The 18,407-nt window shown below is 41.5% G+C and overlaps 2 protein-coding genes across 2 annotated transcripts; one reads left to right on the top strand and one right to left on the bottom strand.

The window, feature by feature from the left end:
- Positions 1-59: 59 nt before the first annotated feature.
- derl1 (derlin 1) lies at positions 60-7,230 on the bottom strand. The gene is made up of 8 exons (XM_084556633.1): positions 6,934-7,230; positions 4,409-4,508; positions 4,257-4,321; positions 3,579-3,605; positions 2,694-2,789; positions 2,544-2,596; positions 2,325-2,435; positions 60-1,506 (listed from the first exon to the last, which is right to left on the bottom strand). Exons 1-8 carry the CDS (start codon positions 7,084-7,086, stop codon positions 1,362-1,364), a joined length of 750 nt encoding a protein of 249 aa, XP_084412759.1. The 5' UTR covers positions 7,087-7,230; the 3' UTR covers positions 60-1,361.
- A 1,210-nt stretch (positions 7,231-8,440) lies between these two features.
- On the top strand, positions 8,441-18,126 carry tbc1d31 (TBC1 domain family, member 31). Its single transcript, XM_084557970.1, has 23 exons — positions 8,441-8,832; positions 9,398-9,538; positions 9,734-9,849; positions 10,070-10,248; positions 10,503-10,654; positions 10,795-10,954; positions 11,377-11,577; positions 11,676-11,849; positions 12,056-12,135; positions 12,233-12,379; positions 12,515-12,648; positions 12,777-12,910; positions 13,050-13,229; positions 13,322-13,554; positions 13,643-13,715; positions 13,828-13,907; positions 14,008-14,143; positions 14,763-14,855; positions 15,114-15,242; positions 15,643-15,837; positions 16,067-16,136; positions 16,235-16,435; positions 16,973-18,126. Exons 1-23 carry the CDS (start codon positions 8,762-8,764, stop codon positions 17,125-17,127), a joined length of 3,234 nt encoding a protein of 1,077 aa, XP_084414096.1. The 5' UTR covers positions 8,441-8,761; the 3' UTR covers positions 17,128-18,126.
- The last annotated feature ends 281 nt before the right edge of the window (positions 18,127-18,407 follow it).

Genomic DNA, 18,407 nt, shown 5'->3' with positions numbered 1-18,407 from the left:
TGGACATAAGAGTAACGGCGACGAAATCATACACCTCATCTGAGCGCCTCTTTACACCAGGATAGCTCTGATATGTGACTACGTGCAGGATAAGAAATAATATTTTTAGGATAAGAACAGGCTACTTCCCTCCAACAATCCATCATAAATTATTATGTTGCACACATGGCAGTAAGTTTATCTTGGCAATCTTTCCCGTTCACAGGTTGACAGTTTTATGGCACAGAACCTCAATCTGAGCGCGACGCTGAAACATCTCCTGAAAACACACAGAACAGGAACGCAGAGAACGGATTTTGTTTCTGCGAAGGACACATCTCATGTCCAGAAATTACTCGTATCCATTATTTAAATAACTCTCTTCAGGCCTCTTCCACTAATGAACTGTAGAGGTCAAAAACATTGTTCAAAGCTGTTATAATAATTACTGAAAATGTACCTTGAAAGTGTTCCAGAGTTGTTCGAAACTCTATCTCATCGGCAGCACTGCCAGTTTTAACCCTTGTCAGAGTAAAACCAATAGCTTTGGGGTTTTGGTGATTATTATTTTTTTTTTTAATCTAAATGTTGGTGTTGCTTTGAGGAAACAAAGACAGTACGATAATTACACTCAGACTCGTTCATTCTTTCAATAAACAATTGTTATATTTACAAAAAAATGAAAGAGCCATCTGTACCTCATTATGGCCCAAATCAAGTTTCATAACAAGATAAAACATCAGATCAGTGCCACAGAGGCTCAAAAAAACATTTCGCACCCATTTAAATTCAGACCTGGAAACAGAGCTCTCTAAACAGCTTTGCCCACGTTCTGCCGAGGGACGGCTGAGAGCACGCTCCCAGTGCGTTGGTAATTACAATGTAATCTGATATGGCATCAGGGAGAGAGGGAGGAACGCAAGACTCAAAATCAACAGGGTGCTGGTGTGCAGCTGCAACGTCTCTCGTCTTGACAGTCCAATGGCGGGGTGTGGAGTAAAAAAAAAAAAAAAAAGGCGGAGGAGGGACGAAGAGAAGGAAAATGGGAGGAGAGCTCAGAAATCATCACAAAAAAATAAAATTAAAAAATCTATCTGCTTCACATGGACACATCCACAGTAGTAGTATTAGATGAGCTTGCTTTACTTTTTGAGCCTAAGGCCAGAGTCTGAGTCCTGCTGTGTGGGTGACTTCTTGGTTAAAATACACGTTTTCACATATTTTTCTCCTGTTGTCTCTTTTAAAACTTAAACGCGAAATTAAATTAGAAGTCGAGGTTCAAGCAGGAAAAAAAAAAATGTGAGAAAGCAAGCATTTTAACCCGGAACATCAACTGCCGCGCCATTTTGTGACTGGGATGCGAGGGGCGGTGTGGTTCTCTCTCATTCACCCCCGAGGCGGAAGCCTTGTCCCCAGTTGTAGCGTCCCCCTCCTCCTCCTCCCGCCGGCCCCTCGGCAGCCGGCCTCCTGGGGGGAGGGGCTCCAAAGCCTGACACCCCTCCTCTTCTGCTAGGGAAGAATCGATACCTAGAGAGAGATGTTAACGTTGTATGTTAAATTATCAAGAAATGAGAAGAAAACTTTGGCGTATGTATATACTAAAATTAAAGATTTGAAATCTGGCGACATGGCAGAGTGGCCTGTACCCACAGCCTTACTGGAATATTTCTAAATGTACCGTGGCAGAGCCTTTGTCTGATAAGAGTCTCTTGGTTGTACATGGTTGACCAAGTATTTGAGATACTTGAAACCAAAAGTGAGTGAATGCAGCAACAGACACACCAAGCAATGCAAGCTGAACCAAACAGTAGCTTGAGTAGAGAAATAAACATTTGAAATAGAAGTTTTGAAGATCTTAAACTTTAAATTTTTATCTTTCATAATAAAGGTTTGGATAGCAAAAGCCCTGGACAGTTATTCTTCTGGTTGCTTGCACCTTGCACCTCGGTGTGTTATCAATGGGACACTGTGCAACTGTCGCTTTCCCCCATGGACACAAGTGAATATTACAGCTTATTAGAAAATGCTAAGACATAGCCAAAACATTGCAAAGAAGCAAGAAGTCAAGCCGTCCGCATGCTGGCTTAGTAAGACGTTAACGCGTCCTTCTGTAAGTGGCAAACATTTGCAAGAGAAGCCACAATAAGTAACTGGCCTTACAAGATAGAGTAAAGCTGTAGCAGCAAAGTGTATTAAAACAAATAAAGGTACGTTTTCACACGCTCAAAATCCACAAATACCAGTATATCAAGTTTCCTCCAGTGATATCAAACGGTCAAAGGCACCATTTCAAGGCTAAAATGTGCGTTTTTTAAAAAAATGCACACATACACAAAAATACTTACAGGATCTCTGGTGTGGAGAGGAAGCAGCGTCCTCCCAGGTCCATGGGGTATTTGAACATGAGGAAGAAGTAGAGGTGGCCCACCAGGTTTCCTGTCAGTTCATCCACAAAGCTGCGCGATAACAAAGGGAAGAAGAATAACAGCGTTACCAAAGTGCCGCTGTTACGACATAACAAGCCGCCTTTTAGGAGCAGGGGGAGGTTTTAAATTTGCACTTACGAGCCTCCGATGAAAAAGTTGAAGATCAGGATGACCCAAGGCAGATAATACGCCTAGGACAGGAATGGTGTCAGTGTGAATGTTATGAGTTCTGTTAAGTCTACGAAGCACGAGATGGCATGAAATGATGAGGCGTTCGCAGCATTTTACCTTGAATTGTGTTCCGAACCAGAAGGACACAATCTTGTCTTTGTTAAACTGAGCCCAGACGTACAACACTGACATGACCAGCGGGATCATCAGCAGCTGAAAACATCAACAATATTACACATTAACACCGGAGGAGTCTCATTAGATTAGTACTGTATCTTTAATCTCTACAAAAACTTGGCAGTGACCAGAAGGATATAGTTTGGATCATTTTTGTAATAAAGCGTGAGGCAGTAAGTGGTAGCCTTACACTTACCTTACAGAAAGAACATAAGTGTTAATCAGAATATAAACTGATCAGGCATAACATTATGCGAATTCAAGTAGGGACTAATATTGTTTAGTCTCCTTGTAGCAGAATTTTGCTAGTGGGGGCCTTTGGGTCCTATGAGTTGAGGAGAGACCTCTATGAATCAGGCATGTTCCAGTGCATCCCACAGATACTTGATAGGTTTGGGATCTAGTGAATTTGGAGGCCAGGTCAACACCTTGTGCTGTTTTTTATGTTTTATTTTTTTTTTTGTTGAGTTGTTCCTAAACCGATTTTGTGTGTGTTTCTGTGTCAGACTGCATCCTGCTGAGGATGGCTGCTGCCATCAAGAAGTGTCATTGCTATGGGGTGGGGGTGCCTGGTCTAGTCTAGGTGGGTGGTACATGTCTAAGTAACATCCACACGAATGCCAGGTCCAAACGTTTCCCAGCTAGAACATTACAGCGTCTCAAGGTGAAACGTGATATTTACTCCTCAGTGGTTTTAATGTTGTGGCTGATCGGTGTAAGAGCGTATCTTGGATTATGAAACGCTCTTAAGATTTCAAGTACATACGCGTACACACTTTTCTTTTCACGTTGTTGTAAACAGTAAATACAGAGGAGAAGTCTCACCTGCATGTTCATCAGAACCCCAATTATCTACAGACATGGAGTCAAGGACGACAACCTCAGTACAATCACAGATGGAGCCTTAAGATCAGAGCAGCTGGCGACTGGAGGGTTGCCAGTTCAAAACCCCGCACCAGCCCTGAAAGGAGCTGGCAGTCGCCTCTGCCTTTTTTCTACTTGAGCAAGGTATCTGACCTTGGCAGATCACACCTACCCCGCCTCCCTTTTTTTTTCATTTCCAGAATTCCAGAATTAGACTGAAATGTTTGGCTTAAGATGAGATGTAGACAAAACAAAATTATGCCAAATTCTGTCCCGTGAAGCAGGAACGTCTGTGAAAAGCCAGACAATCAAAGCTGAACTCCCGACAAAGCGGCACAGTGTTGGGATGTGGGCCGGACTGTTCTGCGGGTGCTGCGTGTGACCTAGATTAGGTTTCTCTGCTCTGCAGGGGTAGGCTGACTCTGGGCCACTGGCACAGAGCCACTCTGACATGGCACACTACTGCAGAGAGGGAGTCGGGTACAGAGAAGACAGATGAAAGAGAAACGCAGACAGCAAACGAAAGCAGCACCTAACTTTGATGTCGCGGGAATGATTTACTGCAGGTCGATTCAAATCTATCGTCTAAACATAAGGTCTTAAAGGGACTGACAGTTTGCAATCACAGTCAAAGGATACAACAATGCAGATCCAGTTGAAGAGGAGCATGAAGATATAGTCTGCAGGTTTGCCATCAAACGCACCTGGAGGACAAAAGGAGGGAAAAACATTTGCACACAGATGTAAAGAGCACGTAACGTGACTTAAACCACGAAGGCCCGAGGTCTCACCTGTCTCTAGCCGAGTGGAGTAGTGATAGAGGAAATACAGGTTGACCAGGTACTGAAACCCAGTTGGGAAATAAAAGGTGGCCGTCACTGGTCTCCAGATCTGAAACAAACAGAAGAAATTTTAACTTAATAGAAAGGTTGCTAACTTGAAACGCTAACTACAAAGCGATTAAAACTAGATGAAAACAGATCGTCTCAGATTCAAAGAGTAATTGGCAACAGAAGTCAGATCAATACAACGTTTAAGGGTTGATGAAAAGACAAATACTTAATTTCTTTCAATCAAGAGCAACATACATACAGTTTTACTACTGTCAAAATTATTATCAGTCCTGTTTTGACGGAACGTTAACCCTCAACAGTTTTGATAAGTGACTAATCTATTTTAAGATGTCGCCAACCCTTCTCCGATTCTAGCTTCTGAACTCACCGCTTACCCACCACTCATGCGGGGACGTCCTTTCCTACGCCTTTGGCATCTTATAGACTTATAAATGTCAGGAGTTTATATATCGCAGTCTAATATCTTCACTGTATTGCCATTATGTTTCTGCTCATTTCACAGTTTTAAATAGCTGGCTAAACAAATGGCTCTCTGTATATACAGTACATGCAGTACATTACACTGCAATAATGAAATTCATCGTGGCTTAAATCGATAAGATTCCCTTAACAATAATAATTATCTGCAGTAAGTCACAAGGGTGAGATTCAATTTCTTAATGTTTGCCGAGCACCAGTGTTTAACGACTCCGAGGAGGAAGAATAATAGTGAATTGAGCTACTGAGCAGCATCAACGTTTGTGTTCCTCTGAGATGTGTGAAACCTATTTTAATGACCAGAGCAGCCACGCAGGTTAAACAGTACACAGTCATGTAAGTTTGTTGAAAGCGCAACGATTGTTCAAGTGACCAGTGCAGAAAGAAGACGTCTGTTCATACCTTTGTCGAAAATAGCTCCATAAAAACAGCCCAGTACATACGAAAATACTCATTCAAAGACTTTCTATACTAAGAGGTACAGCACATAGATACTGACACTTAAAGAATATACTAGTATGTTATACTCATGCTGTATACAGACTATTTTTCTATCACAAATAAGCAAAGAATCTTCTGTATAAATAAAATATTTTATTTGTACAATTAAGGGGGCTATCTTGTTCCCAGACTTGTGTCTGATTACATATTCATATTCTGTCTCCTAACCTTGAATAACCTCACCGAAGCCTGAACGCCACTCAGACGACGCTGGTTGCTCCCCACAATTCAGGCAGTTTAAACGTTTAACACACTGCTCATAGAAATACAACAGGGTTCTCTGAATTTCTCCCAAACGTAAACATTTTTTTGGAAGAAAATTTATGTAGTCCCTGCTTGAATTCGCACTCCTCGTATATTAATTATTGTGTTTTATTATACTTGACAGTTACGTTAACTGCCAGGATGTACATGAACAACTACACCTCCTATATCATGACGCTTGCTAAACAACTGGAAAACAACTCAAGACTTCACGTAGATTCCAGCATGGTAACACTAAATCTTGATTGCTCTGACAGGTCTGCAGGCTCATAACCGGCTGTATGGAAAGCGGTGCACCCAAACATTGCCCGAGGGTCTCGATTCATACCGCACATCCTAGACAGCATACTACAAATTAGCAATACCTGTAACTGTAGAAAAGAGCCCGTAGGGTAGATTTAAATACTGCATTAAGAAGTATCCTTCCAAATTTTACATCGAATTGATCAGGTCAAAGAAGTGTTGGATGGATTTAAGGTAAATACAGACAAGACTACACATATGGTTTAACATGTCAGTATACACATTTATGAATTTTATGTTATATTTTGTGTTCGGGGGGTTGGAAATAAATATATATTAGCTATAATATTTTAATCATTCTTGGCAAATACTGTATCTACAAACATTATGGCACCACAAAAACTCTAATCATTCAATAACTAATTATTTCAAAGGACTTCAATTTACTCAAACACTAAAAAAGACTCTTAAGACCATGCACTCATCTGGTATTATTTGTTCTTTTTAATGACAAGTGTAAGATTATATAAATGATTATATAAATGAAAATGAAATTAAAAAAATCAGAACAATACTCCGATATACTGTCTCCGCCTTGTGGTGCGCACGAGAACAGCAACCTAAAACTAATTAGTTTATATAATCAAATACTACCGTGCACTATTTCACCACGTTGTGTGGTAATTTAAACACTTATTTGTTTATCTTTAAGTTAAATTCAACCCATAAATCAGTGTCACTCATAACCCTGTATGTAAAAGAGGTATCACTACGTGAAGTGGCATTTTGACAGCACCCGGAAGTCCTAACCTACGTCTCGCATTCTCATTGGCTGTCGTACAGCTCCGGCCTGCTAACTGAACAGTATTAGCCACCTGCTAACAAACCGACTACATCCGAAACACAACAACACCTCGTTTGTAAGTTGACACTCACTTTAACAAACGCGCAAGTAAACAGAGCTCTGAAAAACTTACATGAAATTTGCTGAAGATCATATCCGGAAACAGTATGAGGTTCCTGAAATTAATCAATCCCAGTTTGGCAATGAGGGACAAGCCAAGCGATCCAGCAAACCATGACCGGGTGATGAAAGGGACACTTCTGAACCAGTCCGAAATATCTGACATCTTTCCATAGGATTACTGCCAAATTATGAAGCCGCAATAAAAGTCCCTCTTTTGAAAGTATCCAACTATCCCCAATAAACTGCGACTCCTTTTCTGTCTTTATATCACAACTGCTCCACAGCTAAGTTTACATGACGTGGCTAACTACAGTCAAAGCTAGTTTTACGTATCGTAAAGTTGTTGACGCCAGAAGGAAAACATCCGGTTTAGCTTTTCAAAGTAAAACACGAATTTACTTCTGCTACTGCCACCGATATGAAGGCATGCAAATAATAACCAACAAAACAATTAATTAAAGGGATACTTCTGAACAGAGACTAGTGCAAGCTTTGGACATCTATATTTATTTATACAGTATGTTATTTAAGATGTATGTTTATGGCGTGCTCTTAATCTGAAGGAATCATGCTGAAGCCGGATGTATTTGTGTTATCTAATTTCGCCAACATTTATTCCTGCTTTGTATTATTATTGTACTTCCTGTTGAATTTGCAAAAGCGTCCCCTTGACCATACAGAGGCAGCCAGCAACAGAAAGAGGCGTAGCAGACGAAGTGGTGAACCAGAGTCGGTAGTTTATTTCTTTTTCTTTTTTTTTTCCAGTCTTCATAAAACAGTTAATTTTTATGATGCGATTTGTATTATTTCATTATAATTTGTTTTATTTGTTTGTCTTATTTTGTTTTATTGTAATTTAATTTAATTTAATTCATTCAGACTTCACACTGGAAGAAAAGTGATGAAGTTATAAAAGATGTCTTTTACTTCATTTTCAGAAAGATATGTCTTTTTCATTAGTATTAACCCAGTAACCAAGTGATTAGCTTTTACAGTCTTTCAAATTCACCATGTGTTTAGGGCAGTGGCAGATGTATTCTGAAATCTTTTAAAAGGGGAATACACTGACACAGTGGGGTTCAGGCATTGCATTAGTTGGTCCCATTTGTAGTGCTTTCTGCAGGGAGGTACAGCTCGAAGGTAATACAGACTGATAGTACAAGTTACGCTGACTGCAGTGAAAATATATCCCCAAAGCACATTTAAAAACGCAAAAATATGCAGACATTGCATATAAATAAGTGTGGAAAAATATGCATTCATGCAGTATGTGCTATGGTTGTTCTAATTTTTGGCACATGTAAAAAGACATCTTGGAAACAGCAGATTTATGAAGGGTATCCATTTTAAAACATTATTTCTGGAAGTGTGAATAATTATAAATAGCATTCACACACAACTGGAAAATAAGATAAAAAAAATAGAAAATGTTATGTTCATTAATAATTTCAACATCAACTCCCATAATGCATGAGTGCCTTCTCTTATTACGTCACATTTGGGCGACAAAATAACCGTCTTCAAAATTGAACCTAAAATACCCCAAAACAGAAGAAAAAACTAACGTTAGGTCTGTTAAACATTGACATTCCTCCTGAGCTCCGAGTAACTATGCATGTTGCTAAACTTTTATCGATATTCTGCACGACTTTTGTCGTCGTTACTTGAAGCTAAATGTCCTGAATTTTGCTCTTTTAAATTTGGCGCTGTTTGCTCCGCCTCTGAGGAGGTTAGCCGGCTAACCCGTTAGCTTAGCAACCATGTAACGTCAACGAGTCAAGTTAACTGCGGGGTGTTAACTAAATAAAACGCCCTGAATTTGTATCGACGTCTTTAAAATGGAGGTGACTGACATCGGCAACAAAGAGGAGGGTAAAATATGGCATCGAAAACCAACACCGGGGAAGAGGTAGGTTTTGTTTTACCCTAAGTGTTCTTGTTTACTATTAGTTTCCCAACCCGTGTGCACCTGTGTGCGACAGTCGCTTTGTAAACATCCTGCGACATAAGAGCACATCAGATATAATTTTGCTGTGCTTTGAAATCATCACTGTTATACTATTTAGTTTGTGGATGATAGTATTTTAATATCATATTCAATCTAAAACAGTGGTGAGTTGAAAGTCACATATTCGTGCATAACTCCGCCGTCACCCCCATCAAGATGCAGAATGAGGATTATATATATTTTTTAAATCAGGAATTTCTCTTCATAACAATTTATGCCACAGACTTATTTTCACCACTGTCTCATCAACCATCTGTATCTGTACATTGCTGCATAGATAAAGGGTTGAGTGGTTGTTAATTGTACAAGTGTGCACACTGTGCAGCAGCAGTAGTTATAGTATTTATTTATTCATCTACCTTTTACAGAGTTTCTCCTTGTAGCCACTAGAGAGCAGCCATGATTCTCTCAGATGTGTTGCTTTTCATCTCTCATCCCCTGAATGCATGTTGTTTGTCTTCCTCAGTGTGTTAGTGACGGTGGTGCGTACCGCTCAGCAGGCCAAGACCGTGCGGTTCCTCCATGTGGCCTTTGACACCACAGGCGATTCCTTTCTGGCTGGAGATCACCACGGAAACATTTATGTCTTTGACATCAGCAGAAACAGGTAACTGATTATGGTTATTGTTGAATATGGTCCGTTTAGCTGTGAAAGAATAACACACACTTCTATCTAGTTCCTAATTCTTATTTTCCTCTACGTGGACTTCTCTGTGTTTAAAGTTGCCCTCGGACTAAAATCCAGCATCCTTTGACATCTGTCTGATCTTTTTTGTTTTTCTTTGCCACTTTATGGGGGTAGATTTCGCCTGGTGCAGAAGACAGGGCAGGCATGCACTGCTCTAGCATTCAGCCTCCGCAGGACCACGGAGTTCCTTGTGGCTTTGGCTGACTACACTATCAAATGTTTTGACAAAGGTAGGATGGGCACATCGTCCAAACATATTGTTTAGTTCTGAATTTGTTGTTTGTTTTGACTTTACACATTTAATTTCATGTTGGAACGTCCTTCTTTGTAACAACAGACTACCCACATTCAGCGTGATCTTTCTTTCAGAGTCAAAGCAGCTGGTCAGTTTAAAAAAACCACCACATAAACTACAAATAAACCTGTTCTCTACTATGTTTCGGTACATAGACACAAAGCAGCTGGTCAGCTGGATGCGAGGTCATGAGGGAGCAGTTTCATCCATCTCTGTCCACAGCTCAGGACGCTATGCCATCACCACGTCCTTAGATACGGCTCAGCTCTGGGACCTGGACACCTTCCAGAGGAAGAGGAAGCTAAACATCAGACAGTCTGTTGGCATACAGAGGGTAAACATGCAGCCATACTGCCAAAGTAACTGCCTGTTTCATCAAAAGAAATTCATATCGCCGTTTGATCATTTCGTGAATGTAATCATTAAAGAGTGACAGTGTTTCTTAGAGAGAGGTTTTGTCATATTTATATCTATTCATATGTATTTGTTTATTGATTTTAAACAATTAATACCACCGATGTGTGGTTGTTTAAATTATGGTATGAACTTAATTCATTCTTCTTTCTTTTGCTGCTGTGTTTGTTGCAGGTGTTTTTCCTGCCCCTCAGCAACACCATCCTCAGCTGTTTCAGTGATGACTCCATTTTTGCTTGGGAGAGTGACACACTTTTCTGCAAGTACCAGCTCCCTGTTCCTGACTGTGGACCCAGAATCTCCTATAAGGCCTTCACTGTCACACGGTGAGTCTCTCACATCACAGCCATTATCTCAGTGGACTTCAGTGTATTTCTCTATAACATCTTATCAACTTAACAAGCACAATAAAAGTTAAAAATAAATAAACATACCAACACTAATCACAGACGTGTTTTGTTGACAGTGATGGTAAGAGCCTTGCAGCAGGCGGGCGCTCCAACTTGCTGCACCTGTGGTGTTTGGACAGCAAACAGCTGGTCAGGGTGATTCAGATGCCAACACAAGTTCGAACCGTCAGACAGCTGGAATTCCTGCATGACAGCTTTGATGGAGGAGCCAGCCAGGTATGGACACAGCAGGACCAGCAAAATTTCTCTGTCAGTGTGGAACTTGTCTTCAATTTTGTGTTTGAAATCTAACTTCTTATATTTTCAGTTGCATTTATGCCATTTGTCCATAACACACGTATTTGTTCTTGTTTCTGTATCTATTAACAGTACAGGGCCAAAAAACTTTAATGTACTGTGCACTAAAGAGAAAACCTTTACCAAATTTTAATTTAAAACACAATCTATAAAGCACCATATCTTGTTCGTTTTTTGAGTCTCAGTTTTTCAAGGTTACTTGGCCGTCATTTTGTAAATCATCCTCTGTGGATTTGAATGCCAACTCCATCTCTATGTTCTGCCAGACTGACTCCACAAGTTCAGGGCTTGTTGCTCATTTGGAACATATGTATTTATAACCTTTTGTTTAATCCCTGTAGACGCTGGGTGTATTGAGCCAGGATGGAATGATGCGCTTCATCAACATTCACACATGCAAACTTCTTTTCCACGTCGGTTCCCACGATGATGCCATTACGTCAGTTGCCGTCAGCCCTAACGGCCGACATGTTGTAGCTATAATGGATAATGGCAGCATCAATGTCTACAGTGTCCAAAGTCTCACACAGGAACTGAACAGGGTGAGAGTCTGTTAAGGCAACAAATACGTGATTTGTTGATAAAAGGAAGAAAAGGGCACATTTGTGGATTCATATCGTGTGTGTCGTCTACTTCACAGCCTCCTCCATCTCAGGTAGCGGTAGTCTCTGGTGGTGAAGCAGACCAGGACTTGTCTAACCTTAAGGTCAAGGTGAGGTCAGCGGTCGTTCAGAGACCAGCTAAGAGCTCAGGAAGACGAACACAAGTGAAGACACTTAGACCTCCGGCAGGGTCCATGGCTGAGGATAAAGAGGTAGAAGCAACATTTACATTCCTAAGTCATCCAAGCATATTTTTCTTGCCAGTGTGCTTTTATTCACGTTTTTCGTATTTATTTTATATATTTTGAAGTTCTATAGGATTTTCTGTTCTACAGCATTTCCGAGAATAGGACCGCATGTGCAGTAGCGAGTGTCTAACATGATGGCGTATTAAGCCTGTATGTCTTTCTTTGAACAGAATGAACTTCCAGCTGGTCTGAATAAAAAGAGACTGGTGGCTCTGCTTAAGGCATTTGGAGAATATCCTGCAAAGTACAGGTAAAAATCATAGGAGGAAGATTCACACGTGCGTCTGGTGACTGAAAATCATACAGCAACTGGATTTATATGAATCATTTATGCGTCTGTGTTGCAGGATGTTTGTGTGGCGGTCTTTGCTGTGTCTACCAGAGAACCATGCAGCATACAGCAGCCTGACAGACAAAGGCCTGCATTCAGCCTACCTCACACTGCACGATAAATACCCCATCAAAAGCCACAAACTGCAGAGAGGACTGCAGAGGTACTCTCTACACAACTGCAACTCACAAGTGCACATATTTCTTCGAGACCTATTGTGATTGCAGGATTTTTATTTGTTTTTGAACTGCATGCTCTTTAACTGATTAGTTATTTGGTGCTTTTGTGTGCTCCACAGGGTTTTATCTGCCTTAGCTCACTGGGCAGCCATCTTTGGAGAGGTGGAGTACCTTCCACTCGTAGCCTTTCCTTTCGTCAAGCTCTTCCAGAACAATCCACTGCTCTGCTTTGAGGTGGTGGCCACTGTCATAGGTACACTTTACAGTACTCCCTAACACAGCAATGCTTATTTTTGAAATATTTCTCCTGAAAGCTTGAGCTTTGATTAAAATGATTTTAAGTTTTTCAATTGTGGCCTTTTTATGGATTGGATTGTTTAGTGAATTGGTGTCAGCACTGGTTCGAGTATTTCCCCAACCCTCCTCTGAACATCCTGAGCATGGCGGAGAACGTTCTGGCTCATCATGACAAGGAGCTGCTGCAGCACCTGGTGGACTGTGGCATCACTTCACAGGTAACAGCAGCACATGTACTACAAGTCTCTGGAGGAGCTGCCTGACAAGCAGCCCTAGAACTGCATGCTCTCAGTTTTACATCCGTAGGACCACATGTCTCCGTTCTTATTTATGCACATATTTTTCCTCTGTGTCCAGCTCTATGTGTGGCCTCTGCTGGAGACCTTGTTCTCAGAGGTTCTGACTCGTGATGAGTGGCTCAAACTGTTTGACAACATTTTCTCCAATCATCCGTCATTCTTGCTCATGGCCTGTGTCGCCTACATCATCTGCTGTCGTGAGCCTCTGCTGATGTGCTCCCAGAAACAAGACTTTGAGGTAGCTGCCCTGCTCTTTCTTATGTTTTCACCATCCTACAGTTAACTTCTCTGTCCTCGTCCATGAAATTCACTCTCATTTCCCTTCTTCAGTATTTCTTTCACCATCGTAACAACCTGGATGTTGGAGCCATGATAAAGGAGGCCTACCGACTCATGGGCAGCACACCTGCTGACATCCATCCCAGGACTATGCTGTCTGACTTTACACCACTGACCAGAGGCCAGTACCCCATCTTCAACCATTACCCAGAATTCATAGTGGAATACCAAAGCCGGGAGAAGGAGAGGATACGATTGCAGGAGATGGAGTATCTCCGTGAGAGGTGAGATTACAGATGAAACTTAGAGAAGCCGAAACTCTTATTTTGATTAAACGCACATCACGTGTAAATATCTGTATATTGTCTTCAGGCAGGAGGTGTCAGCTCTGCGTGCAGATTTTGTGCGTCGCCAAGCTGAGGAGGAGGCCTACTATGCACAACAGGTAGATCATTTCAGATGCTAAATTTTGTTGAATTAATAAACAAGCATCTAAAATCCCTGGATTGGAAATTAAAGTGAACTACAGTTGACTGTGTTCATTGATTTGAATACAGGAGTTGCTGCAGAAAGCAGAAGAACAGCGCAGAAACATCCTGGCGCAAGAAGAAGAAAAACTAACGCAGCAGAGGACAAAGTAAATGACAAAACACTTTCACCTTATTTTTAAAGTATGACCCCAAAGAATGATGTGTTTTTAAGGGAATTGTTTGTTGGCATTGGTGATTTCTATTTAGATTGGCAGCCATGAAGAGGGAGCTCAAGGTGAAAGAGTTACAGCTGCTAGATGCAACTAGGAGACGCTTTCTGAAGCACCAGCAGGACCTGAGAGCCTCCCAGATACACCGACTAGACCGGGATATCAGCAGAAAGGTAAACAGCGATGTCTGTCTGTGGATTCATATATGTCTTTAAATAAGAAATTGAAATGTCATTGCCAGATGGGATTTAAGGCTACACTAAAACTTTAACTCCATAATATCTAAAGTCAGTTGTCGGTTTTTCTGTAAAAGAGCTCAAACTAGCCACTTATATCTGTTACAAGTCTTGCATTCTTTTAGCCGAAGACAAGAAAAATCTGCTCACCATGCAACACTCGGTACGGTAGATCTTACTCGGTACTGAGGTTGGGCTGCAGATCACCATCACACATATTTTTGATACCTGATTTCAAAACTAAGTAGGGTTTTAAAACTCCTTTAATCTGTGCCCTGCCTAAAACATGGTTATCTGTCCTCAGTATATTTAAAATGTTTATGTGTGTATAGGAAATGTTTATGGTAAATCTCCCCAACTGGCTGCTGCATCACTTTGACTATAGTTTAGTTTATACAGTAGAAGTTCCTAACATCAGTGATCTTAGGCTTTAATCCCAAAGTGAGTAAGTCTTGTCAGGCTGCTCATACAGATTCATGGGCTTGTTGATATTTGTGAAAACTATCATCAGTTTTCTTTCTAAAGTCAAATTTCTAAACTTTAAATTGTGCTGCAGATGGATCTCCGTGAGCAGGAGACGGCCGCAGCAGTCCAGGATCTAGAAGTCAGACAGATGGAGATGGAGGCTCAAAGGAAGCGACTTGAACAGGTGACGACAACTTCCTGACCTGTCCACACTTTCCTCCATCTGTTTTTGTCACTTGTTTCTCAGTTTCTTCTCAAAGCCCATTAACCTGGAGGATATTTTCTAAATGTGGAAGCTTTACAATTTGATAATGTGACCTTTTTACTTTAAAGGCATGACACATGTGTTCACAGATGTTCCTATTTTTTGTACTACCAATATTCCCTCTGCTACTAAAAGCTACACTGTGTAATAATAAATGTAATACTGTTTTGTTTTTAGCACTTGTTGAAAGAGCAGGAGCGCATGGGGCACGACGTTGAGGAGGAGGTGGAGATGAGAATGAGGGAGGCAGAAAGAGAGGAGGCGAGATACACCGAGCTGCTAAACAACGCAGAGACAAACATGCAGGTTAGTGACTGTTGTAGAAAAGTAAGTCTTCAGCTTCCTTCAGTGCAGAGATGGTGAGAAACACAGAGGAGATTGGATGCATTCAGTGTCTTTTACAATTTTATTGCAGGAAGAGACAAGGTGAGAGATGGTGAGAGACCCAGAGCCTGCTATGTCTCTGATTTTTACAGAGAATTAGCAATACTTATAGGTTCATCTAAACAGAGGAAGTGCAAGGCACAAAGATTATATAGACTATTAGTAAATTTCCATTACAGTGACACATTCCTGTATAAGTAAAACATTCCTCAGCACGCGTCTATCCATCTGACTTCACAAGAAACTACCAAAAGCATTGCAGTTGTCCAGACCCTATACCTATGGTCTGTTCCTCTCGTCAAATTTCTCAAAAAATACACAGGCTCTGGAGGAGTCTCTGGCAGAGGCGTGCCAGCTGGGCTTGGAGTCGGATTGGCAGAGAGAGGTGGTGGAGCGCCTGCAGCAGGTCGATGCTGAGCAGGAGAGGAAGAGGGAGAGACTTGAAGAGATTCACGGGCAAACCCTGGCGGAGGAGGAGAGACTGGTCGACACCATGAGAGATGTGGCAGGGAAGAAGGTGAGAACAGAAACAGTGTGTCTGTCAATGTAGCTCTGTACGTGATGTTTTGAGTTGTTCATTAAATAAAGAATCACAGCGACATAATTGATGGTAATTAATAATAATAAAAGAAAAGACTGATACTTGTCTTAGCCAGTAAGATTATCTGACCATCTCTGTCTGAGTATCTGTGCACCCTGTGGTTACTGTCATTCACTTAGACAATGAGCACTTGTTATTTTTTCAGTGGGACGAAGTGATGAACACCAGAGCTCAGTTACAGGAACAGCAACAGCCCTGGCCTTCAGTAGAAACCGGTAGGACAACCTCACACACCCACGCACACAGACACAGACACACACAGAGTCTGTATTCCAGACGTGTATCTAATGCTACAGTGATTGGTTTGTGTCAGATGGGCGGAGACAAACAAAGATGAGGCCACCGTGTTCGACCAGAGGACTTCCTCACAGACACAGTCCCACCCCTGTTGTTTCTGTTGGAACCAAAGGACCTGAAGTCCTCCGATTCAACTCTGCTGCTACTCCGAAGCAGACAGGAACCAAGCTGATGTGTCTGAACAGCAGTTCACCTTCAGAAAGCACCTCCACCGTCTGTAAGTCTCTTTAACTGTCACGTTTCACTGCAAATAAATAAACTGATGAAGTAGGGCTGCAACAAGCCGTTGACTTAATCGGTGACACCTAGACCAGAGCAGACACCCCCACCCCATAGCAATGACACTCCTTGATGGCTGCAGCCATCCCCAGCAGGATGCAGCCTGACACAGACACACACACAAAAACAGTTTAGCAACAACTAAAAAAAAAAACATGAAGAACAGCACAAGGTGTTGACCCGGCCTCCAAATTCACTAGGTCCCAAACTGATCAAGTATTTGTAGGATGCACTGGAACAAGCCTGATCCACTGAGGCCCCTCCCCTCAACTCATAGCACCCAAAGACCCCCACTAACAATATTCTGTTGCCAGACACCACAGGACACCCTCAGAAGGCCCATGTCCATTCTCTGATGAGTCATGATGATCCGTTTCAGAGACATTAATGTTATAATGTGATAATCGGTCACAAATGTTTATTATTACGTACTGTCAATAATCCTGTCTTTCTCTCCTTTCCTGAATCCTGTCAGTCTCCCTGGACCGAGGCCGGGCTCAGCTAGACAGCAGTGAGAGAGAACTGCTGAAGGAAATCCACGAACTGAGACAGAGGCTGGCAGCCAGAGGCAAAGAGGGAAGCTCTGCCTCCTCACAGTCTGTCCACACGCTGTCCTCTGTCTCCCAGTGACCAGCATAATCTCAACTCAAGCTCTCAAGTGACTCAGACTGAAGAGCATACCATCTATCTGCTTTCTTCACTGCTCTCCACCGCACATAAACAACCACTGTCTCCATGAAAACACCAGGACAGAAACGGGTTAATCCTCTGGGTTTACAGCTGAGTTGTTGCTTCATACGACGTACACCTGGATCCAAGTCAATCTGAAATGCATGGTTGAGCTCTAATAATCGAGTAATTAGCAGCTGTGTGTGTTGTACATCAGTTCTCTTCTGCAGTCTGCCTGTAGCCAGTGAACATTCCTGTGTGAGTAGCACTGTAGCTAGCACATCGAACTGAGTCACTCTGCTAACTCTGTGATAAAACACTGTTTTCCTTTACATTGTTCACAGTGCGGTACGAAATCTTGTTTCCACGGTAACCACAAATACAGACAATCGCATCCCTCTTTTTTACCTCCATTCACAGTTGTTGTGTTTTTAAAAGGTGCAATGATGAGATATTTAGAATTTTTTTTAATTGTAATGAATTTTATATTTGCTTTTATTTAAAACTTGTTTGGATAAAATGAATTGAAAAAGGAATCAGGACGACTGATGTTTTCTTTGTGACTCTGGCCTTCACTTATTTATTTATTATTTTTTTTTTTTTTTTATTCTGGAAATCAATGAAAACTGTTTTATAAATGTGTGTCTGCAGGAGCCGTTTGCCATTAGGTTGGACTAGACTTAAGATGAACGAAACTGTTTTGTTTAGACGTTTGTTGTTTGAATGAAGACAGTAAAGGAGTTGAGAAGCAATTGTTAGATTCTTCTTAAGACCAGAAGTTAAAGTTTACCTGTGTACCTTTACTCCTCACTGCTCTGTGTGGGTGTGCCAGTAAACATCCAGGTGGCGTTTGACATGAGCTGAAGTGACATCCATCTCCATTCCTGTCACTCATTAATTTCTATCCCTCCACCTATCTTTTATCTGTGCTCACTCGCTCTGCAGTACTGTGTGTCTCAGATGCTGAGAAGTAAACTGCTAAATCAGTCCTTCACGCTTCGTTATCACTATCTATCACACCTGATAGAAACATAGATCCAAGTCTCAAAATATCTCTGAATAATAACTGCTCACAGTTATTTAGGCAGATGAATTGATCACATATACAGTTAAACCTACTCTCCTGAATTTTCCTTCACCCTGATCCTGTCTTAAACTAAGACCGTGACTTTTACTCCCAGTTCTCACCTGTCACATCTCATCATGTCTTAGGAAACCATTTGCCCTTAGCAGGGGCGGAT

This window comes from Chelon labrosus, assembly GCF_963514085.1.
Source record: "Chelon labrosus genome assembly, chromosome: 12".
NCBI classification, from domain to species: domain Eukaryota; kingdom Metazoa; phylum Chordata; class Actinopteri; order Mugiliformes; family Mugilidae; genus Chelon; species Chelon labrosus.
Note: the sequence above shows the minus strand (reverse complement) of the source record. Positions and strands in the feature narration are given on the sequence as shown.